The sequence below is a fragment of the Tarenaya hassleriana genome, unplaced genomic scaffold, assembly GCF_000463585.1.
Source record: "Tarenaya hassleriana unplaced genomic scaffold, ASM46358v1 Cleome2, whole genome shotgun sequence".
NCBI classification, from domain to species: domain Eukaryota; kingdom Viridiplantae; phylum Streptophyta; class Magnoliopsida; order Brassicales; family Cleomaceae; genus Tarenaya; species Tarenaya hassleriana.
Window position 1 is genome coordinate 4468534 of NW_010965372.1, and position 24359 is coordinate 4492892.

The 24359-nt window shown below is 38.8% G+C and overlaps 4 protein-coding genes across 4 annotated transcripts; all 4 read right to left on the bottom strand.

Annotated features, from left to right (window-relative positions):
* Positions 1–58: 58 nt before the first annotated feature.
* Positions 59–1889, bottom strand: LOC104812229 (solute carrier family 25 member 44). Its single transcript, XM_010539272.1, has one exon. The coding sequence runs from the start codon at positions 1289–1291 to the stop codon at positions 233–235; it is 1059 nt and encodes a 352-aa protein (XP_010537574.1). The 5' UTR covers positions 1292–1889; the 3' UTR covers positions 59–232.
* A 1429-nt stretch (positions 1890–3318) lies between these two features.
* On the bottom strand, positions 3319–15073 carry LOC104812230 (myosin-5). The gene is made up of 39 exons (XM_010539273.1): positions 14736–15073; positions 13925–14053; positions 13112–13255; positions 12844–12989; positions 12549–12705; positions 12396–12454; positions 12046–12205; positions 11787–11936; positions 11564–11700; positions 11315–11461; positions 11116–11217; positions 10844–10901; positions 10638–10739; positions 10435–10472; positions 10197–10323; positions 9932–10102; positions 9662–9793; positions 8902–9011; positions 8752–8812; positions 8465–8642; positions 8014–8219; positions 7750–7869; positions 7550–7648; positions 7173–7394; positions 6726–6865; positions 6296–6413; positions 6158–6208; positions 5970–6020; positions 5700–5870; positions 5452–5607; positions 5138–5353; positions 4816–4953; positions 4620–4690; positions 4436–4535; positions 4280–4336; positions 4121–4177; positions 3961–4041; positions 3779–3861; positions 3319–3689 (listed from the first exon to the last, which is right to left on the bottom strand). Exons 1-39 carry the CDS (start codon positions 14736–14738, stop codon positions 3566–3568), a joined length of 4572 nt encoding a protein of 1523 aa, XP_010537575.1. The 5' UTR covers positions 14739–15073; the 3' UTR covers positions 3319–3565.
* A 1770-nt stretch (positions 15074–16843) lies between these two features.
* LOC104812231 (protein cappuccino) lies at positions 16844–18985 on the bottom strand. Its single transcript, XM_010539274.2, is given in 3 exon segments — positions 16844–17711; positions 17713–18120; positions 18122–18985. Coding segments are annotated over 3 exon segments (1755 nt in total). The 5' UTR covers positions 18814–18985; the 3' UTR covers positions 16844–17056.
* A 1742-nt stretch (positions 18986–20727) lies between these two features.
* Positions 20728–24164, bottom strand: LOC104812232 (protein phosphatase 2C 16). Its single transcript, XM_010539276.2, has 6 exons — positions 23985–24164; positions 23396–23562; positions 22293–23276; positions 21778–22122; positions 21545–21650; positions 20728–21415 (listed from the first exon to the last, which is right to left on the bottom strand). The coding sequence occupies exons 3-6, from the start codon at positions 23109–23111 to the stop codon at positions 21081–21083; spliced, it is 1605 nt and encodes a 534-aa protein (XP_010537578.1). The 5' UTR covers positions 23112–23276; positions 23396–23562; positions 23985–24164; the 3' UTR covers positions 20728–21080.
* Positions 24165–24359: the final 195 nt, after the last annotated feature.

Sequence of the window (24359 nt, forward strand, 5' to 3'; positions counted from 1 at the left end):
TATTCATAAGTTATTTTCCTAAAAAAACCATTCCAGGAATCTAACTGAGAACCGTGCATCAGAGCAAATAACATTTCTTATTTAGAAACACCCAAGATTTTGACACATTCATCACAAAGAGCGGAAACCAAGAAGGTAGAAAAAGAACAAAACTGATTAGCTAAAGCTTGACAGACAGAAAGAGACAAGAACAAAGAAACTTCGGTATCTTCTTCTGTCCGGTCATTGTGACTTAAGAGCAAACCCCATCTAGGTTCTTGGCCGACAGCCTCTTCAAGAACTCGTAAGTAGTGATCATGGTCGTTGCGGACATCGACATGGACGCACATCGAGGTCCTAGCCCTCTGTAACACGCCATCCACCCGCCTTCCCTTACTAGATTCCTAACCGTTTGCCCGATCGTCGGCCCCTTCTTCCCGTTGTTGCTATTGCTATCTTCCCCGTCAAGAACCTGCAGTCTCGTCTTGATCGTGTCGAGTGGCATTGTAATCAGTGCAGAAACACTACCTGCAATGGCAGCACTAACTCCTTGGACTGCCATTATCGTCTTGGAGTCAGGCTTGATTGGATTGTTATTACCGGATTCACTCTTCACTTCATCGTCTTTCTTACACATGTAACACCCGACTCCGCCCCAAACCATCCGTTGAGCAACAGAGTAGGATGCCCACCAGACTGCGTTAGATGGAGCATAAGTCATGATCGATATCCCAAACCCTCTATATAAGCCCCTTGGCCCATCTGATCTGATGATCTTTCTAAACGCATCGAACCCGTTAACATATTTACACCTCGAAGCGTTAACCAGACCACTCCCTCCTTGGACCATAAGCCTTTGGCTCACAACGTCAACGGGCGTCCAAACGAGCTGTGCAGCCATTGCAGCGGTCAGACCCCCAACAGCATTTGCCATGGCTGCAGCCTTGGCCTCTGTAAACCCTAAACTAACAGCCGAAGAGCCAACGTTACTCTTTGTAACCTCCAACGCCGCCATGTACAACGCCCGAGCAGGGATTGTTCCCATCAAAGAAGTCCCAAAACCTCTGTACAAACTCCTCAGCCCTTCATGGCTAACGAGCCTAAACACGGTCCTGATGCAGGAAACTTGTGATTGGCAAACTTGTTGCCGAGTTTTGATCAGAACCGCTGGGTAAAGAGCTCCTGATACTCCAGAAAACAGGGCGGAGCCGAGGAAGAAGAACTTCGATTTATCGAGCATTTCCCAGTTGATATCAGCTGGGATGTGAATATCTTGAGATGATGATTCTTCCTCGGCCGCACCCAGATTCATCTTCGCCACTTTTAAACCAAACCCAAAAACACAAAAAGTTCAAAGCCTTGAAATTTTTTTCCACAACTTTTTTCCCGGTGTTAACAGTTTCAGAGCTACAATCACTCTACCTGTACAAAACCTTCCTAACTCAAGAACAACGAAAGGAACCAAGCGAGTCTATTTACACCGGAGATTCTACAAAACCCTAGAATTTTTACAAAGACAAAATTGTCAGAAACAAAATCGCTAAAAAAAGGAAGATTTTTCAGAAGTCGGAGATCAAACCAAGAGAAGAGAGCATTTCTTTCCTCCTGCGGAACCACGTTTTGGATCCAACACGATCAACCAAACTATTCGGATCTAGAAACATGTCTGAAGGGATCGAAGACAGAATCCAGAAATTGACCGTACCGGAGAAAAACGATCATCCTCACCGGAAGGACAGGAGGATCTCACCGGGAGAGGTCCGTTACCTCCGCCGGAGATATCAGAGAGGGATTACGCGCGAGAAGAGATGGATGATACAAGAAGGCGATTCGAGAGAGAGAGGCTGTGCAGTGTAAGAGAGAGAGAGAGAGATGGCTATGTTATGTAGGGTTCCTGTCTTTGCATTGAGGGCAAATGACAGATTCAACCCTACTGCCTGTGAGATTTGTCCTGAAAATGTGGATGTTTAGCTATTTTATTTTATTTTTATACATAATAAAATAAATATGTTTACGTTTATTGTATACCAATGTTTTATTTTTTAAATATTAGCTATTTGACTATATTTAACTTTTAATATATGGTTATTAAATATATTTAAGATTCACATGACAAAGCCACCCAATGGATTTTAGCAGGGGTGAATAAGATTAATTTTATTTTTGTAAAATAAAATTTCATTAAAGATGCATTTATAATGGTTATTTTGGCTAGAGTTTATAGCTAATTTGCTTGCTCTTAATTTTATTAAAACATATGTTTTCTTTCCAACCAGATTAATCTATAAAGATTATACAGAAACCAAAATCGAATTCATGTCCCAAGATGGATAATTCAGAATTGAATAATCTTAGTTAAATGTATATCAATCCGTTATATCTTTAATTTAACAATAACCGTAAAAATGTGATTTTATTTCCGCACAAGTGAGCATTGTATAATGTTTATAAAAATATAGAATTACAAAATTTAAAATTACTATAGGATCATGGACTTGCTAAATGATTTTAAATCAATTGTTCTAAGAAAAAAACAAAAGAATAATCCGAAATAATAAGATTCGGTAGATCACAAAAAAGTATAGTTTAAGTACATGATTCCTTCAAGCGAGAGTGGACGGCTAGGATGAAGAGACTCGAAAGAGAAGTCATCAAAACGGAGGGTTAAGATCTTTTGTTAGCGTGTAGACGTGCGTACAGGATTAGAACTCGCTTTTGGATAAGATGGGTGACGTGGCGGAACGTATCTCCGTTGATGTTGGGACTCTAGCTGCAGTCACGTGACTTTTGAATTACCTCTTCCACTGTCCACTGTCGCAAAGGTTGCTTGCAGTGATTGAAGTCCAAACAAAGAGTACAATCTAATTTATTATCCTAAGATATTTTCCGAACGAGGAGAGAGATTAAAAGAGAATTGCTATGTTATTATTTGTTTTGAATTTTTATTATATAACTAGTTTTATATTTATGATTTAGAAATTTTATCAACTTATTTATTCAAGCTCTTTATTTTTATAATAATGACAATTATCTCACCATTGACATATATAGAAAAACTTTTGTCACTATATTATATTATAATAGTGGATTCTATTTTGTCACAGAAAATAAAATGAACTAATTTGGAATATGATAGTTTTATATATAAACTATAAATAATTTATAATAAAAAATGTATTTTGAATTAGTTATAAACATGTATCAAGCCTTAAACAAATTTAAGTTAGGAATTTTATACATTTTACAAAATAGAATCCAAATAAAAACAAAAACCTAAATATTTGTATTTATTTCTAATGAATCGTGTTAAGATGATGACATACACAAACATTTTCCAGCTTAAGCAAGCCTATAAATAGAATAAATAAATCTTAGTATTAGCCCACAAAAAATATGGCTAACAAATTAACAATGCGGAGAACATTTCCTCGCAAATACTGGGACCTGAGTTTACAACTATATCCCCAACAATTGAGGATATTACCAGACTGCCACTACAAGGACTTATATATACAAGCTTTCAAACGCAACTCCTGTTCTACTGTGACAAAAGGGGGACATAAATGGGATATGTTCTGTCGGAATTTCAATCTGACTTTTGCAATAAGAACATGAATCCTGAGTTTTGGCGTATCAGAGGAGGCGGATCAATCTCTGCAACCTCTAAGCTTTGCATCGATTTGGAGACATCGTCCAACGAGAAGGGAATGCTGAAAAGGAATCATAACACGAAATATCAAGCATGTTTCAAGTGAAGCCTAGTGTTCTATATTTGCTAATCTTTTCGTTTTTACGATACCTCGAATCATCGTCTAGTAGGAACGAGCTACTGACAGCGTTGTTCGTTTCCTCTGTCATCAAAACCCGCATGCTCGAGATGACCTGCATCATAATATAGCATTATGTATACTCTCCACTGTCTATTTCAGTGTATGCTTATGCAAAATTATAGATAAAGCAAGAAAGTGATGGAAATTTTACCTCGGAAGATACTGTATGTGTACCGTATTTGTCGTCCCAATACATAGTACTGATTCTGTATAATTGCTGGATACTAAGCACCTGCAAAGGGACGAGCATGTTGCATTAAAACGGGAAAGTAAAAGAGACAAGAAAGAAGAGCGAGGACAAGTAAACGAACCGGGCAAAGCTCGGTGGTTATCTCTTTTAAGCTCTTCTTCGGTTTCTGATGTATGACCTGACAAAACCCGAGGTGGAAAATGCGGTCAGCAACATGTGAAGTGAAGTGAAATTACGAATCAGATCAAAGTAAAAGGCGAGGAGTTAAAAAGGATCAGACCAAGAATCCAACAGCTTGTCTTATATGCTTTAGCTCATCCCAAGCCGAACCAGTGAACTGAAACACAAACCAAACATTTTAAAATCCTTTGGACTTCGGGAGAAGCCGAGAAGCAAGCAGTTGAAAACATTCATTACAGGTAAATACGCATCGTACCTCGTCAGTTGCATCATGGCACCACTGTTCCAATTCAGCAAGGCCCGTTTTTACATATTCCCCATTGCTAAACGAACAGCATTCCCGTCTCAAAAGGAGACTGCACAGCACAAAATGAAACACAAATCAGATTTTCGTTCTTCTTATGTAATATCACAGTAGTATAGATGAGAAATTTTTTTACCTGTTAAACAACTGAACGTTTATAAACGAAAATATCTGAGCAAAGACTTTAGAAATGAGCAATGGAGGAACCTGCAATTGACCAAGTCGAAATGAGTAAGGCAAGAGCAAGCAAAAACATGCAGCACAGACAGATATACACACACACATAGAAATATATATATACATATATCACTTTCTCTGCAAATTTTACTCACATAGTTGGCCCTCATGGTCCTCAAGCAGTTGTTTAGACTTTTGACAATACTTTGCCAATGGGCAATCAGAGCTTGCTGAGCAACAGTGTTACTCTGTGAACGTCCTTTTACTAAACCAGAACGTGATGTCCTTGGCGCCTGTTTCATCATCATGACGACATCCAGAATCAGACAAAACCAAAAGGAAACACCAAAATGACAACACTAAAGCACATGTTATGAACCGCATACAAAAACAAACACCCAAGTTCGTAAAGCTTTCATGCAGATTTGGTTAGTGGCTTTATCAGAATTAGTCTTCATGCCAAAGCTCCATATCTACCTGAATGCATGAAGCAAGCAAAGGGGCTATCTCTTTCTTCATATTGTCTCTTATCATTCCATATATCTTTTCCAGGAAAGCAGTGAGTTGCTGCTTGAAAAGCAAAGCCGGATATTTAGCTTCGACTTGACGTAGTTCGTCTATTCCACCAAGTCCCCCGATCACACGTCCATTGAGAAATGAGAATCCTGCACTTTGCGGAGAAGTTCGGAGACCCTAAGCAATTCAACGAGGTACCAAGTGAGAATCTGTCTAAAGGCATAAACCAAAAGGGTGGAAGAAAATTTCTTAAGAGAAAAATAAATATTTTCAACCTGAGACACCCTTCCAAATAAAGATGATGACACTCCCCGTCGCCTTTGTGGAGTTAAGCTCGCTGTTCCCCCAGCTTTTAATGTGCGTTGAAGCAACATCAATATCGTTGCGGAATTTGATAGCCAATAGGATAATACATCATTGTTATCTTGCGTCTGCAAATGTTTTAACATCCAAAATTTTGATACAGAAAAAAAGCATAAAAATCATCAGTTGTATGAGAAGACATCGAACGACATCAAAGTACCTCAATGGCAGATCCTATTGTCTGGATTATGCGGTCAAAGATACTTGTTCTTTCAACCTCAAATGATCTCCAGTGCAGCAAACACTTGTATATCAGACACGCAGCAACAGGCTTGCCTTCAGAAAATCCTATATCTTGTGAAATACAATTCAGTAGGAGCTCTTGATTTTCCTGAAAATATGAAAAAAAAATGGACATAATTAGACCAAATTCTTCATCTCATGTGTATGCAGATCAATGTCTACACTAAGGCTTCAAAGTAATAGATACCTGTTGTTTCTCGTTAAGCGATCTCTGTGGCCTATCTTCCGTTTCCGGTTCCTATAGGCAGTCATAGGAGAATTTAATCTCAAATCACAGAAGACGGTAATGGGACAAAAGGCTTTGCTTTGCCCATATATATACATACACACATATAGATATAGAAGAATATCCAAGATTAATGCCGTTACTTGTACCTGAACTCTCCTAATTTCACCATTGAGGATGATCTCTTTCTCAGGAGTTCTCTGTAATTTCAAGGAAACAACAGATGTGTCAAGCATGGTTAACCATTTTATATCAAGATTCAAGACATAGCTTGTATCCACCATTACCTGTATGATTGTAGTTTTTGGTTTGGTGGTCAAAGCTCTAGTAGTTGGTGAAATTGCAAGGGCTTGTTTCCGGAGTACCTGATTCTCTGACTCCAGATTAGAGACCTTTTCTTGGAACCTGATTTAGAAAGAAAAAAAAAAGAATAAGGTTTTGTCAAGAAGAAGGTGTACACTGCATGCATCTTCTCACGCATGATACTGCACCATACTATCTCATTAATGACAATACACTTTTCTAGTTTCCACAACCAAGCTTATGGATCATCAGACTACATGAATGGAGGAAACAGAAAGGTCTGTTTACAATAAACAGACAAAAAAATTTCAACAAATGTAAAAATGGTTTCCAAATGTTATCCAGTTTCATAAAAATGTGCAAACCTTACAGATGAAACAGCGGTTGATGTCAAGAGAAAAATGCAAAACAAACCTCTGAACAGAATCTTGAAGCTGGTCTAATTTTCTCCCAGCTTCTTCAAGTTTCTTGCTCAATTCCTCGTTCTGGGCCAATGCATCAGCGTGAGCTAGCTCCGCTTCAGCTGCTCTATGTATTTCTGATTCCAACAATGCCTGCATAAGTAAGGAAATGGCCATCAGAAATTCCACATCAGTTGTGATACCATCCAATGTCAGAGGCCATCAAATAGAGCATTTGCTCTCTACTATGACAAGAGAAATCATCATGTATGTATGTTTCCATCTGTCAAGAAAACACTCAACAAAACTCTCCAGAACATATTGCGGCATATTGCACCTTTTCTTGCAAGATAACTTTATTCATAAATAAGAAAATAAAATGGAGGTCCTCGTGCATCAAGGGTGAAGAAATTATAACACCTTGGATGGATCAACACCTAAATAGATTTTAGTTGCGTACCTTTAGCTTCTCAACCTCATTGCTCAAAGAACGTATCTTTTCGGTATCTTCAACAATGACAGGGGTTTCCTTAATAATCGGGCGTGCTTCTTCAATGACTTTTCGAGCTGCCTCCCGTTCATTTAAAATCATCGCATCAGCTTCGTTCAGCTGAGATCGCATGGTCTGCAATGAATCTTGAAGCTTTGCAACTTCTTGCACCTTTGCCTCCTCGAGATCAGTCTGTTTGTCAGAAAAAAACGAAAAATTTAAATACCGAAGTAAGTCATACGCCACATCCAGATCTTGCAGACCAAACATAACATATTTACAGTAATGCTAATTAAAACAAGATTCCCAAAAGATAATTCCAAGCATGCAAATCATAATTAGGTTACCCTTAATCGTTTCTCCAGTTGCAAACGCCACGTAAGCTCCTCGACCCGCTTCTCTAGTCTATCCTTAGCTTCTTTAAGAGCCCCAGTTTCTCTTGCAGCCTAGATAAATATTAAACATATGGAGTTTGCAGTTTGAGCTTTATGACAAAACATCACTTATGTTGAATAAGATAACAGAAAAACACGGCAAAGAATCCAACCATTTTCAGCTTTCTAAGCTCCCTTCTAGCAACTCTACATCTCCAACCACATTGAGACACAACTGCCGCTCTCTGAAGCCGTTTATAATATGAGCAAGCTTGGAAACAACGCCAGCGAGCCTGAAAAAAAGCAGCAGATATCAATGTAGTTACGTTGTGATTGAATAAAATATCCAACCAATCGCTCAACTGGGCATGGATTCTATCCTCGAGAGGCAGTTTTGGATATTCCCTTTTCTACAAAGTGCCGGGAAAATATGATACCTGAATCATGATGGCAGCCTTTGTCTGCTTTCTTAACCTGAATTCATTACGCGCAGCCATTGCCCTTAAGCCCTTCTGCAAAATGATTGCAGATGACCTCATGCTCACAAAAGATTTCCTCGCAATGTACCGACGGAAATTCTTCTGAATTTTTATGGCTGCGGCTTCTTTCTTCAGCTGTTCATGTACTGCTCGGGCCATCTCACCTGCAATAAAATAGGTAAACGCCGGAACGTCAGAACAATTACACAAGCAGCAGAATTTAGAGAGCAAAATAAAAGAAGAGAAAGTACAAGTACTGGTGCAAACAAGAAGGTTCAGACTCAAATGATGGGAAGCCAAAAGAGTAAACCAGATCAATAAAATCCTTTCACACAAATATTTCTTGGAGCTATAACTGAGATATAACATCATATCCTGTGGTCAGACCTTCATGAAGCCCAAAACATACCTCGCAGGAAGGATTGCAACACAATAGCTGCATTGCGAATAGAAAGGAATTCCCTTCGAGCAATGTATGTGTGAGCCCGCCTCTGAATGATTCTGGCAGCATTTCCAAGCACCTCAGTTCTTCTAGCATCTAGTTCAGCCATCTGACCAGCTCTCAGGAAAATCTTTGTCTTCCCTACCTATAAGAACATAGCACACATATTAGTCTGACGAGACTAACAACCATAGACAAATTTGCCGCAATTCCACAAATGCCAATGACTACTAGAAAGCATATAATAAGCTCACCTGGTATCCTTTTAAACCTTTCTTATCAAGAATCTTTTGACATGCAATTTTGTCATCGTAGCTGAAAAGAAGGAAAATTATATTTCTTAATCAAGCTGAAATTAATTTTGGAAAGAAAAAAAAGTATCTCCGATAGACATAGCTACTTACTTTCCTTCCAAAACATCTGGAGCAAGCAGACCAAAACGGTTAAGAAAGTCATAGAAAGTGCGTCTGGTAGGATAACCAGCACAACTGATCCTAATGGCTTCAAGAACACCCTACAAAGGGGAATAAATATAACTTTCTCGGAAAAATATGGCATTTACTGATAAGTGAGCGATTACCAAAGGATTTCCATGTACACCTAGCCAGGTATGTAGTATGCTAAGAAATCTCATCCGGGGTGAACAAGAATTGGGGATCGGATGCGGGCGAAATTTCCGCCAATGGCTTATCCAAAAACCATAGGCTATTATCACGTCCGTTCAGAACAAATCAAATCGATATAGAAGAGAAGGATAAGAGGAAACAGGGAAACACCATTAAATTTTGTAATTTGTATACAAGAAATCCTCCAAGGAAGAAATAAAATACCACAGGCAAAAATCCCACCAAGCAAATGGAGGGAAAAGACACACAACATGCATATATAGAAAAGAGTAAGCTTAATCCAGAAAAGAATATAAAAGGAATCTAACAATAAGTAACAAAAAAAGTATCTGAGCCTAATAAGAAATGTTAGTCCGACCTCGAATAAGAGCTAGATGTAGACATTATTGTTAAAAAAAAAGAAAAAGAAAGAATAGTCCCTATCCTTTAAGAGTGTCATCTAAACTTGAATACTAAGTAACAAGATTACCTAACTTAGGGTTTAGGGTATACTTAATACACCTATAAAAGTGAACAGAGTGCAAAAGGATATACTTACCCCACAACGCAATTGATGAATAATGTTGAAGTTCTCGAGAATGCCAGGTTTAAGAACATTGTTTGGCTTAATACATCTGATGTAATGAGGTTCTGTGGCATTCAGTGTTTCCATGAGGGAGTGGAGTTGTAGCTGCAATGTAGATAAAAAAAGATATAATCCATTTTACTTATGAAAACAATGTTCATAATATAAGTACCATGCACGTGATGAAACGTGCTACTAGTGTTCAGTAAGTAGCAGTGCTTATTTGACAATTATATGCAATACCTTGAACCGTGATCCAATGGAAGAAAACTTAGATGATTTTGATGATTCTTCATGTAGAGGAGGGAACAAACCCACCACAAAGGAGCAACCAGACGCAGTCAGTAGAGCTTGATGTTCGGCCACTATATAATCCTTGTTCTTGTCGAGAAACTGGTTAGCTTGATAAGTAACCTTCCAATAGTGGGGAACACATTAGGCACGTAATGTCGTAAATTCGATGTGACTGAAAGAAAGACTGCAAACCATAAAGAAGCAAATACAATACCTCTCCTGCATAATGTGATATGGTAAATTCAGTGCGAGAAAGCTTTGGTTTGACAAATCTCTTGTGATCTTTGAATGTCTGGAACAACTTTTGGGCAAATGTTTCATGTGTCGACTTAGGAAACATGCTGTGTTGAACCAAAATAGAAATAAATAATGAGTCGGTAGTACTAACTCAGTCCTTGAAATGAGCAAAAGCCTGTGAAAATAAACATGGGAATGAAATAGAAATACCATACCAGGCTTCATCTAGAACTGCAATTATCCCTCCTGGTTTCTGATATGGACATATAATTACAACAGAAGAAAAGAGAAATTTTATCATAATCGTGAACTGAACAAGATCTCTAACCCTAACTACTCATACGGTTCACACAAGAATGATTTGCCATTTAGAAGCATATTCAGTTTTCTTGGGACTTGAGATAGTTCGCTAACGGACCTTTTCAATTAAATCAAGAACATCTTGGTTATCGATAAACTCGATGTAGCTCCAATCAATCTCTTCTTTGGTATATTCTTCCTGCTCCATCTTGAAAACATGCTGCAAAAACGTATGATACCAAGATAAAAGCTGCACAATTTTACAAATGGAGATCTATGATACAAACTGGACTTGCAGCTTAGGGTGACAGAAAATTGACTGACCTGGTTAAAATGCTGTTGCAGTTTTTCATTCGTGAAATTGATGCAGAATTGCTCAAAACTGCACCAGAAGAGATACAAGAGATCAAACTGTACGATCTGTAGCCACAATAAATCATGAACCTTAAGACAGTTCACCTTCATACAAAACAAGGCATCCGTTTCACTAAAGATATCAAAATATTTTGTAAAAATGCACTTCCATACTCCCGAAAATGAAATAAAGAAAAAGAGAAGCAATGAACATGGATTCTGTATGGTACGGACAGTGCTACCTATTGCATTTGAAACTTTCAAAACCATAGATATCAAGAACTCCTATAATGGACTTGGAGCTAGGGTCTTGTCCAATGGAGGTATTAATCTTGTCCACAATCCTGTTAAAAATTTCATAAAATGCATTAGCGAAAAGATATCCATGCTTCAATAACTCGAATAGAGAGTAGAAGAAAACATTTGAATGAATAGCTCCACCAGTCAAACAAGCGAGAATATATAGTCTTGGCAAGGGCATCCCTACTCCCAATTGCATTGTCAGGATCGAGAGTTCTTGTGATAATCTCTTCTGGAGTAACCATTACACGCTTAATGAGAGCATCTTCAAGGCTCTGTGAATCACACCTGTCCAAATAAGGACACACACGATAATAAAGAAACTTTGGCAACCAATAATCCTCAAAACCAGAAATGGTAATACAGTTTCACATTGATATATGAACATACATAAGTAGATCTGCTGCCAAGTTAAGATGAAATCGGGACTTCTCATCCTTGATGACCGAGGAATCTATCTCCTTGCCTTTAGCGAAATTGATGTTTCCTAGATGAAGAATTGCAGCAACCACCCTGAAGATTGCCTCCTGAACACACGATTAGACGTCAGAATCTAACATAAAAGTAGTGGCAAGGAATCCCGAACTGCTCGTTTAAGACAATAATGGAAGACCTGTTCTTCATCACCAATTCCAACTATATCCATAGCTCTCCTGGTTGCCAGATATTCATGAGCATCATCAACACCATCCAGTTTATAGCAATTTGACTGATTCAAATAATGAAATGATTGTGGATTCCCCAGCTTGTACTTCTCTATGTCCTGGAAACATGTCAAGAGAAAATGCCAACAGAAATGAAATGGTAAAGAATTATGAGGTGAAAATGCAGAGGACGTGTGCCAGCCAACAAGCAAAATGTTTCTGAGTTACCTCTGGTGGGGCAGCACAGAGAAGGTAAAAGCAATGGTAATTCCTTTCAGGATCTGAGATTTGGCAAACACGAGACCTTTCGAGCAGGTAAGTCCTAATAGCTGCCCCAGATATCCTTCCATTCTTGTCAAATTGGATTTCCACAAATTTACCGAAACGACTGCCGTGCATTATCATGAAGAAGTAAAATGCCAATAAATTCCTTAGTATCTCAGGCTCCAAGACAAATCGTTCCAGAAACATATAAGGAAGATTAAAATTGCTAAATGAGCAATTATTAATAAATCTCAAGTTAAGTAACTAATGACTTCAACTGAAATAAATAAGAACCAGAAGGTGGTTAAATGCACCTTGAGTTGTTGTTTCGGACGGTCTTGGCATTGCCAAATGCTTCGAGAACAGGGTTGGACTGCAGTTTTCAGTCACACGTTACATACGTAATAACTTGGGAATTCAGTCTTGGGTGGAAGAATATTTAGTTTACTCGTAAAAATGACACAAACCTCTAAGACTTGCTGTTCAACTGTCCTTCCTTCTACACCTGACCTCCCACCCAAGAAGGCAAGGTACCGCATGAGCATCTTCGTTGTCTCAGTTTTACCTGCACCACTTTCTCCGCTAACCAAAATGGAATTGCTCTTTCCTTCATTAATCATTGCCCTGTTATCACATTCCACGTTTGGTCAGAAAACCACTCGAGTAAAGAACAAACTTGGGGTAATAGAAAGCCAGGAGACAGTTTGCAAGACAGAACTAAACATACACAAACAAGATTGTGATGCAAAGAGCAGAACAGACCTGTATGCAGCATCAGCAACTGCAAAAACATGCGGACTTAGCTCTCCAAGAGCAACTCCTTTATATTGTTCCATCATATGAGTGTCATACAGATGAGGCAACCTTTGGAACGGATTAACCGCGATTAGGATTTGCCCTGTATACGTCTACACAGAGGCAACAAAATATTTATTAGCATCAATAGCTAACTTCAAATGACTTGCTTCGTAAAATTTACGCTCAGTTGCACCATCCAAGAGTAAGAGAGTAGAAAAAGGTAAAACCTTACATAGATTTCATTAAGTTCATATCTCGTCGCAAGGTTCTGTAAGACTCCGGGCTCATGCAAGTATGAAAGCTTTGTCATGTCATCTACACCTCCTGGTGGAGCTTCGGTATCTTCTGGGAACAGTTTTGATATATTTGTAACCACCTGAAGGCCAAAGGGCAGTCAGCCAACAGGACGCAGGAATTCATATCTTAAATCCTAGCATTCCAAGAACATATACTGAAACGTGACATATTATAATAGCACGCACAATTTATGATCTGCAAGTTAATATACAGAGAGAGCAATACATGTTTTTATGTGCTTAGGGGCTAAAAATAATGAAGACATCCATTTTCTACCAAGTTTGGATGTTTTCCTGACCCATCCGAAACTTTTACAAATATACTAAACTCTCAAAACAATCATCTTAGAGAGGCTTTCCTCAATATTCTGTTGGCTGAGATGAACATCACGCCTACTCCTCCTATGTCTACTTTTCTCATTTCTGTAGATTACCTTTTTATGGCATAAAATTCAATTCCCTTCAGCATGTAATAATTACAAAAGAAAAAACTTCCTTTCGGGGTTATCTTGTTTGATCCAAGTGCTACAACTACAAGAACCCATGTCACTTTAAACGCAGAAGCTAAGTAGATTACGTCCCTTCTATATCAGAAGTAAACATTTAGTATTTGTCTGCATATACATTCATGACCTTCATGGTTCGGACAATTTACTGGCATATGATAGTTACGTCAATGCTTGTCGATGCTTCACTTGTTGCCACGAACAGCTTTAGAGGATAAAAGAAAAGGTCACAAAAACACTTACGGTTTTGCCCTTCCTAGTATGTACATGAACATCGTGATTGTTGATCCGTATGACTTCCCCGTCCACCCACGCCAAATCAGGATCTTGAACCCACACATGTGAGCCCACGATTATGTTGTCTGGGGCAGCCTACAAGCACAGTACCGGATTCAATATGTTAACGTTGAATGTATCAGTGTTTTGCGGAACAGGGTTCAGCTGAAACCATTGTGATACATGAGCAAGGAGGGGATAGGCAGACAAAGCCCCAATAAACATTCACTAGATATCAAAATGATAGTTTATAAAAATGGAACCACTTTCAATAGCTTCCATTATGACTCGAAATATTAGGGGACACACAATTCTGTGAAGGGTAAAACGAGTAGGGACATTATCCAACTTGAGAAGAAGCACCAGATGCAAGTAAGCAGAAACAAACATAAAAGACCAAGGACAATACAACCACAATCAGCTTTCCATGTCACATTAATTGGCTGGGTTATTCTGCACATCGCCTCCAAGAATTACAGCTATGAGTGTTCATTACAATTTCAAAGACGAACAAACGTCAATACATCATTGCTTTGTAGATACAATGAGTTGCAGCAAGACTTGCAATGAGATTTTGAATTTGTCAGTAAAAATAAGAACTTGTTCCCCGAACCGAACTAGACATAGTCTAGCAAAATCGTAGAGAAGACAACAACAAACAGCCAAAGAGCAGAGAGATTCAACAAAAAAAAACACAAACTTTATCACAAGATAACCAAAAGACAGTTGAAACAAAAACAGCAAAAAAAAAAAAAGGAAGAGCAAGCTTGTGAATTACCATTTGCTACAAGAGAAACCCAAATCGGACCAAAACTCGAATCAATTCGGAGAAAAGATTGAGTCTTGAGCTCCGCAATCTCTGCAAGAGCCACAACCGGTTCCGACCCAGAAGCTACTTTCCCTCGAACCAAAGAGCTATCTTCTTCCCCAGTCTTGTCTCTTAACCTTCCCCCTATCTCTCAACCCAAAGACGCAACTGTCCCGTTAACTTCTTCGCTACAATACCCTTTCGATACCCTTTGTCTTGGAAATCGAAGCTTGCTTCAATTCCCTAATCTCTCTCTCTCCCCCCTCTGTATGTGTCTTTCTGTGCGTTTCGTTTGGTTTTCCTCTCTCGCTCGACATTTGGGTTTTGTCTTGTCTGATGAGGGATACCGCTTGTGGGTCCCCCAGTCCGTGTCTTAAAAATGGACGCCATCAATTTTGTGTACGTTATCAACCCCCCGACCAAAATTCAAAACTTAGAACCATTAACGTCTAAAAATATTTTGAGTTCGTCAATGGTATTTCACTACTATATATCGATCTGTTATTAGAATTTAAAATATACAAAATATAAATTTGACACTGAAATGTTTAAAAAATTGAAATATTAAATTACGTGAGAAAAGTAATATTACGATACAAAATGAAAATTTCCTATAAATAAAGAAATATATATTCAGTTTTTATATAGATAAAACAAATATTGAACGCCGTAGTCTGTTATAAACTACGAATAGCAAGAATAAACTATTTGATGAATGGGTGTATATTAGTGAAAAAGTCTTACGTTTTCATCACTCGTTCAAAAAAAATTAAAACGTTTTATTTTAATTGGATGTATAACTTCCACATTATATTATTATTATTATTATTATTATTTCGTTTTCTTGTACGCATGAATGAATGTGTGAGACTCTAAATCCAATCCATATAATATAAGATTGACTTGCTGAAAATATTTGACTATTTCTGTATAGATAAAACTAAATAAAAAATTAATTTGATGATCTCCCTCATTATTGTAAAATGTTCTAAATTTGTATGGCGATAATCCTTGAGATCAGTCACAAAATTTTCCAATCAACATATGAAATATGCTGTCTTTCACTTCTTAACGTTAAAAAAAAAAAAAAAAAAAGCGGGTCTCATATCAACAAGGCCTAACAACACTCTAATAAAAACTGTTTTAATTTTCTAATTGATTAGTGCAACTCTTCACAGCTAGATTAGTGGAATATCTGTTGACAAGTATATGAAAATGTATCAGCAGAACAACATAAAATAATATACATTTTTTTAAAATCATTTTTACCTATATCATAGGCACATTCGTATAATCTAATGTTGAAATGTACTAAGATCATGATGAAATCATGATCATACGTTGGAAATAAATAATTCTCATGTCACGTGGAAAGCAAAATGGTAATTAAATGGAGTAATAGTACTCTTTTTTTTTAATCAATTATTCGTGTGGAATAATGTTGCAGTTCTACTTCAAGGAAAAAAAGACCCAAGGAAAGCTGATATAATAATGATAAATATTATATCTTTTGTTTACATATAATAAATCTAATAAAAAATTTATTCGCGTTATACAGAGTTTCTTGGATGCTTGAATTTGGAATGTATTTTTTTTAAGGTTAATATTCATTTCTGATATTTCGAAGATAAAAATATGGTTTTGGCACTATTTTACAATTGAAATTCCGCATGTTTTACTGGGGGCATTATCAAAAATACCCTTAAAATGCTATTTCTACTTCAAGACCTACCCTGGTCACATGTGACCAATGTGACCGAAATATAGTATGGTCACATTTTGATTTTTATCGATTATAACGTTAAATTTATGGTGATCACACTAATTCATTATGTTTATACCTTGTATATCTTACTAATCATTTGATTAAAACATCATAAATTTAACGTTATGAACAATGAGATCAATATGTGACCACACTATATTTCGGTCATATTGGTCACATGGTCACAAGGGTAGGTGTTGAAGTAGAAGTAGCATTTTAAGGATATTTTTGATATAATGCCATTTTACTGCAGAAGCTCTCGCGGTGGAAAAACTGAAGTCTGAAGTGTTAATTTTATAATTTACCCATCACATTATCGAATAAATACACCATGAAAACACCTATAATTTATAAAATTGCTAAGTACATTATCTCAAGTGTTCATTCCAACGCATGAAAAAATAAATAAAATAAAAAACAACTTAAGTAAAAATAAAAGGCTGCGGAAAAAACTGAAAAAAAAAACAACAAAAAAAATCATCCAAACTTTAAAAAAATATAAAATATAGAAAATATTAGAGTGGGATTACATTATAGCCGCTTGGATTTCGGATTCGGGTTCATATTCGGGTTCGGGTCCCAAGTTGGATCTTCCGGTTCTCTGTTTCTCCTTCACAGAATTCATCTTCTCCAATTTCAAACCAGCTCTGAATCTCGCGATGAAGTTATCAGCCTTCGTGTCCACGTCGGGGCTTGGGCAGAACAGCCTCGCTGGAGACTCTCCGCCGATCATTTTCGCTGCCGTTTGAATCTCGCCGTCGTCCGATTGAACAGTATCCGGATCGTCGTGATCGTCCGATGACCCGCTCTTCAAGCTGATGTCGCTGGACATCCTGACGTAATCTCCCTGCTTCACAAACTTCCACACCGGTAATTTGAACGGCGGAGGCGGCGGAGGCGGGATCGGCAACAACGGAGACTTGTTTCCGGCCACTATGATCTCGTCTCTTCTGTTGAACGCGGTTACTTGATTTGGTTTAGATAAGCGTGATTCTAGTGCAGCTCTTTGAGTGTTGATTGCTGATGCGGGTGATTCCACGCGCCTCCGCAATGGTGGCGGAGGAGGTGGAGGAGGCGGAGACGGAGCTGGAGTTGAGTAGGTTCTCTTGCTTTTACCTTTCTTGGATGAGAAGATGCTTTGGAAGAAGGGTGGTGGAGGAGGCGGCGGAGGTGGAGGACGCGAAAAGGCATGAGTTGCCGCTAAATTTTAGAAGGATCCTTGGTTCGCTCTTTTGTCGCTGCTTCTTTTTCTTTCTTCTTAGCGCAATCAGAAAGTCTTTGGTTGCTCCACCTGACTTCTTCTTGCTCTTCTGATACACCATTACCGGTGGTGAAGGCGGTGCCAGAGGCGGTGGCTTGCGGATTTCCACCACCGGATCTGGCATCTCTGTCCTCTCTGTCTTCGGTGGAGGATCTTGGAAAACTCTCTTCGTCCTTCTCTTAACTGGTTTCGATGGTGGTGGAGACGGCGGAGCAGGAGGCGGATAATCCACCGGATACGACGGCTGTGGCGGCTGAATTGATTCCGGCAATTGCTCTTTGATTTCTTCAGCTACCTCTTCTACTTGGGCCGCATCAGCAACAACCTCGATCATAACCGCCGCCACCGTCGCTCTGACATCCTTCTCCAGCTGGTTTGGTCTCGTGCTTGCTCCGGTAGCTCGGATAGATCCGATCTGGACCGTCGAAACGGTAATCATACACACGCGTATCATCGTAGAATCTCCACCGTTCATCTTCATCAGATTCTCTCAACCTCAGATCTGGATACGAATTACTTCGCGACCTGGTGAACCTCTTGTACCCCGTCTGACCCGAAAACTGATCGCCGCCGCAATCATCATACCAATACCTCGGCGTCGCAGAGTTCGATCTCCGACCTCGATCGAACGACGACGAGCTCGAGTACTTGCAATAACCATAGTCATACGAGCTACGAACATCATTGCTGCTACTGCTGTGCTCCTTGCTCTGACTGCTTCCATCGTTACCGCTGCTGCGGCTGAGGAAGCCACAGACGACGGCGAAGAGAACAAGAATGAAGTTGAGATAGTCCCAGCTTTTGCGGACCAAATGTGGCCGGAAAATCTGAGAAACAGAGGAGACAAAAGGAGGGACGATGAAGAAGGCGACGAGGAGGACAACGGCGGCGAGGAAGAAGAACTGGGTGACGACGGCGGCGGCTCGGCGGCCGAGACTGGTGGTGCGGCGAAAGTAAGTATTGTTGCTACGGCGAGATTGGAGCCAAAACGGCGTCGACGGTTCGTGTTCTTCTTCTTCCATACTTTTTTTTTTTTTTTGCTTTAGGGTAAAAGGCTTTGATAGGAAAAAAAAAAGGTGGTTTTTGGGAATGGTACTTTTGGAGTGGTTGGTGTTTGATGCTTTGCTTTTGAGTTGTTTGGTTACTTGCTTGTGGAGTTGGGTTTTGGTCATGAGGCTTTTAATTTAAATAAACTGATGTAGGATCATGATTTTTGTAAAAAAAATGATATTTAAATTAATATTATAATTTGTATCAATTTGGACAAACACAAATCTTTGTTTGTCCACAAAATACTTCAACTATAAAAAAAAAATAAAATACTATCAGATTATTCATGAAACGGAGTATTGTCATTTATATAAATTGAATAATTTATTGTTGTGCATTTAATATTAAATAATGCGGATTATTTTATACTCCATACCATATATAGTTTATGAAATACGTGAAAAAATAGTTATGGAACATCTTTGAACAAGTACAATTTTATAAAATGGGTTTCCTTAAATAAAATTTAATAAATAAATAATGGTAATATGATGATTGTGATGCAATGTAAATATTTGGGATATTGTTTGGGGAATGAGAGTTTCATGACCAAGTTGGCAAACAGCTGTATTACATCGCATATGAAACAAAAAACTCTGACCGATTTACGTTAACGTTTGGGGTTTTGCAAACATTCGGTGGATTTTGTTTTTTTTTTTTTCCTTCAACACGTTTAGTGTTTAAGTTTTTAAGCTCCAAGTAATCTTTGCCTTCCAAGAATAAATTTCCATAATTTACGGAAACCAACAAAATTCATACACAAATAATATATAAATATATATCGTGTAATTAAGAGGAGAAATGACACGTGTTAATTATGGTTTATAATTTTGAATTAATTTAAGGTAAATTACATACAAATGAGGGTCAAAGGTCATGGTATCCGCGTAGAGTATTCGTACGTACCACGATTGATGAAAAAAAGACGTGTTATTACACATTGCAAACCTAATCATGATATTGGGCCATGCTATATATAATTATATTATATTATATATTATATTCAACATAATCTTTTTTCCTTAATTATCTGATAAAGATATGTATACAATGTATCTGAACAAAATTCAATTTTTTACCTCTAACAATACAGTAACCTTTCATTAGAACTTAATAGTATCAGAGTATAACCTATATTTTGAGTTATGTAACGATTAGGATTCGTTCGTCGTTGATAAAAAAAATATATATATAATCACTTTATTTAATGTCATCTGCATACATATATCGTACGTATACATGTGAACGTGAATGTACTAGCAAAATGTATTCCAAATATCTGCAAAAGCGATTTTTTCATACAAAGGGTAAATAACTGTGTGTTTGTATATCAACAGAGTGGTTGACCTACTATGAAATTTCATTAACGTGACCATATAATATATACATGCTGATGCGTCATCATTCAAAACAAAATAAAATATGTTTTCATATATAATGTAAAAAAAATATAAATGGGGAGTCCCCAGCCTAGTGGTTAATGACACCCCCTCTTCCATGAATTTGTGGGTTCGAAGCTGATCAGCTTTACGAGGCTGGTTTACCTGTTCTGCGTGGTTTGCCGGCTACTGCATAGGGTGGTGGGTTTTCTCAGGTCCGCGATGCTATTCTGATGTCGACTGAGAGGCGTTGCGGTGTCCGGTGTCCGATCCAAAGGGTTGTAGGATAGGGTTTCATAGTAAAAAAAAATATTTTTTTGTTAGGTTATATATATTTCATTTTAATATGATGACAGAATTGGGGCGCGTGTGTGGTGATTGATTGTTGCATTATCTATGGAGGTGACCTCCGGTATTCCTGGAATCGCGGTGGAAAACTGCGGGTTCAAATTATATTTTTTGTTAGGTTATATTTCATTTTATTTTATAAAAATATATTTATTCAGCTTTAAAAAAAAAGATCAGATATACTAAAAAAAACTCTCCATGCCAAGAAAAAGCAGAAGAGGTGTTAAGGTGTCATGACCGTACGATTACCATTACAATTCCATTAGCCAAACCAAACCCCCCAAACAGTACGTACAATACAACCCCTTCTATTCCTTTCTTGACACCCACGCAACCAAAGCCCATAGGAAAACGAAATGGACCTTCTTACGCATCTTTACCATTTATTTATTTCCCCCCACATCCTAACAGTATTGGGTAAAAATATATTATAACTGCTTGAAATTAGAAACGTGGAAAAGAAAACGAAAGAGGAGAGAAATTACTGCAGAGGGTTTTTTTTCCCCTTCTTTTCAGGACTTGTTCTTGAACTTCCTCTGAGTCTTCAAGTCGACCACAATGACTGAGATGTTGTCTTTGCTCCCCTTCTGAAGGGCGAGCATGGAGAGGTACTCCGCCGCTGCCTGAGCCGCGGGGTCCGCCCCTTTGCCCCTCTCTGCTAAGGGCGGGGGCCCGTGCTTCTTGTGCCACAGCAGAATCCGTCTCCTCGCCACCTCGCAGGCTTCTTGGTTAGTCATCACGTCCCATAGCCCGTCGCTAGCCAGTACGAGGCACTCGTCTTCTCTCGCCCGGGGTATGAACATCACCTCGGGTTCCGGGATTATCCATGGCTTCAGATAACTGTCCCCTGCGAAAGAAGATGTTCTTCGTCTCAGGACCAGAAAACTCTTCGGACACAGGATCAAGATCAGGGCAAGGAACACAATCCCATGTATATGGACACTTCATATTTATGGTGATGTAAAGGGATACTTACCAATGGATCTTGACATGGCTAGAACACCGAAAACACGTGCACCATTCCACTGTATAACCTTCCCCCCGGATGCTTCTATCCTTGCGTACTCGTCTTCTCTATCGGGCTATAACCAGAAAACGAGAGCTCAAGAGGGTGAATAAAGATCGATCTCTGTATATAAACGAGGCCTCATGAGTTCCACAAAATCCCGTGGAAAAACCCTGATCATTCAGAGGAAAAGAATGGCTTACTTTGTGATCAACAGATAAAGCCATGGATTCTTTGCCTCGGTATAAAACTGCTCTTGAATCACCACAGTTGGAAACTATGATATGAGAAGAACAAACCAAAGCAACCACTGCAGTTGAACCAACGGTCTCGGGAGCAACGGCCTCGAGAACATCAGAATTATCAGAACTTGGCCGGCTTATCTGTCCTGAAATCTCATCATCGACGGTTAGAAAGCATCTGGTAAAGACCTTTTCCCACTGAACCTGCCTATTCCCGACCTTATTCACATCGACTAACTCATCTTTGCTGCGTTTGATCTCTTCGGCTAAAGCATAATGGATTCGGTCACGACAATAGTCAGCAACCTGCAAGGGTCTCTTTCCCGGTAAGCCACTATATATAATACAAAAGGCTGGGGTCAAAGACAAAACATCATTCAGCACGTGCTTCGGATTTTTCATTTTACCAACAAAAGAAACGGAGAAAAAACACTTGACCCTAGAGCAGTCAAAGAACTCATGGAATACAACATTACCTGAGAGCCCCCATGGCCATCATAAACGCCGAAAAAATGCCCGGTAAGATGTGTGAGACTTGGAACAATCCCGTCAATAACATGATCCCCGATAAGCATTTTGATGGGAATTTTCAGAAAATGAGGAAGAGCAGCAATGGCATCCTCCATTTCAGGCCTATTCCCACAAATTGAAACAGTGCCCCATAGTGGTATGCAATCTAGTTCAAACACACTCCTCCCTGCTTTTGTGAGATGGCTCTTTTCTTCGGGCAACCGAATGACAACCTCTGAAGCTTTCAAACTAGACCCATCTGGAGTCTTCACATTCGGATTCACACTCGTGATAAAGACTTCTGCTGCAGGAACCTGCTCTATGCTCGTCTCCGCTAGTATAATTGCCTTTGCAATAACCCGCCCATTTTCTATCTCCACTGTATCTGGCAAGCTTATCTCCGACCCAGCATCCACAACTAATAACCCCTCGCTGATGACTGTGCCACTATCCTCCACAACTGATAAAACCTCATCTTCCTCCGTTTCTTGAACAGTTGCTCCAAAGACATTTGCAGCAGGCTTGATTCTGTGTTTGGTTAAAGTTTCATGGGAATCAGGTCCTCCCCCTCCTCCTCGGCATTTCTCCTCTGACTCTGAAACATCTTCCATTATACAGTCTGTCTCATCATTGAAACTTTGATTAGCCGAACCAGATAACATGCCAGCTGCATCGGTAACGAGCTTTAGCCGAGTGATTTCCATCGGTGATGAGACTCCCGAATTATCGCACATGGAATTTGCCAAGCTCAAAGTCATGGCAACTGCTGGAGACATCTCTTCCATCAGCTTCTCAGAAATTCCGCAGCTACAATATAGTAACACTATCTTTTGCTCTGCTTTAACGCCTAATGGCTACAACTTCTCCAAGATGGCTTCAAACCATCCAATCATATTCATTTTCTTTTCCTTCCTCTAAACCATAGCATTAGGAAATCTCTCCGGCAACACCTCATCCATTTTTGAAACAAATCTCAACTCAGAGACCCAACGCCGGTTTTTTCAGGGGATAGCTCAAGCATAATTAACATGGATAAAGCACAGAGAGCAAATCAAGAACAAGTGCGTACCACAGATGAACAGATCTGGCGGAAACCAGCGGATCTATGCCTCGGATCCTCTGTATTTCGCAGGATTTAGTCACTATTTCGATTCCAAGCAAAACTTGATCTCGCCCTGAATTAGAAGGACCAGCTACAAATCCCTAAGCTCTAGCCGTAACCCCCTTGACTTTACCCTATCCAGAGACGACAAGACACTAAAAGATCAAAACTTTATCTAAACAAGAACAAAGGGTCATGTGAAATCGAGGAGAAAAAACTAAGAAACCAATTGAAAAGAAAAAAAGGAAGGAATTAGCACACTCGAATCACAAAAGAACCCTAAAAAGCCGAACCCTTTATTTTCCACTACATACCACAACATGGGTTTCACCTGGATCTAACAAAAAAAAAACCAGCTTCAGCTTTGCCCAGAAGTCAAAGGAAAACGAAATACCCTATCTCTGTATAGAAACCACACAAGTTCGAAGAACACAAAGAGATGGAAATCTTCATATCCAAATCCTCTGACTAGAGCTACTAAACACGATGACCATAAAAAAAAAAGCTGAAAAAAAAACACAAAAAGAGGATGAGATAGAGAAAGAAGGAAACTCACCAGTTGAATCTAAGATATTCGCATCTGAGAAAAATAAAAATTTATTAAACAAAGAACAGCGAAAGTAAAGAAGCCTCCTTTTCTTTCTCCTTAGATTTTCCGCTCCCAACGCTTTGGCTTTGCTTGGAGACTCTCTCTATCGCCGAGAGAGAGAGAGAGAGAGAGAGAGAGAGAGAGAGAGAGAGGAATAACGTGTGGAAATGCTTTTTCTCTCTGTTTTTTTTTAAATAATATTTATATTTAATTATAATTTTTGTGCATTTATTGCCAAAGGCTCTGTTGTTAAGCCACGTATGCGCGAGACTTACATCATGTGGGAACTTTGTCTTATTATTTTTTTCTTTTTTCTTTTATTAATTTTCTTAAAATGTCGCG

Bases quoted from the DNA above. Each gene is read 5' to 3' on its own strand.
- LOC104812229 (XM_010539272.1), bottom strand. From the start codon at position 1,291: ATGAATCTGGGTGCGGCCGAGGAAGAATCATCATCTCAAGATATTCAC.
- LOC104812230 (XM_010539273.1), bottom strand. The intron at 12,990-13,111 runs GTAAGGTTTTAC...GCCTCTGTGTAG, and splicing joins ATGAACTTAATGAAATCTAT to ACGTATACAGGGCAAATCCT. The intron at 6,209-6,295 runs GTAATGGTGGAT...TTGAAATTACAG, and splicing joins CAAAAACTACAATCATACAG to AGAACTCCTGAGAAAGAGAT.
- LOC104812232 (XM_010539276.2), bottom strand. From the start codon at position 23,111: ATGGAAGAGATGTCTCCAGCAGTTGCCATGACTTTGAGCTTGGCAAAT. The intron at 21,651-21,777 runs GTAAGCCATTCT...TTCTGGTTATAG, and splicing joins CTTTATCTGTTGATCACAAA to CCCGATAGAGAAGACGAGTA. The intron at 21,416-21,544 runs GTAAGTATCCCT...CTTCTTTCGCAG, and splicing joins AGCCATGTCAAGATCCATTG to GGGACAGTTATCTGAAGCCA.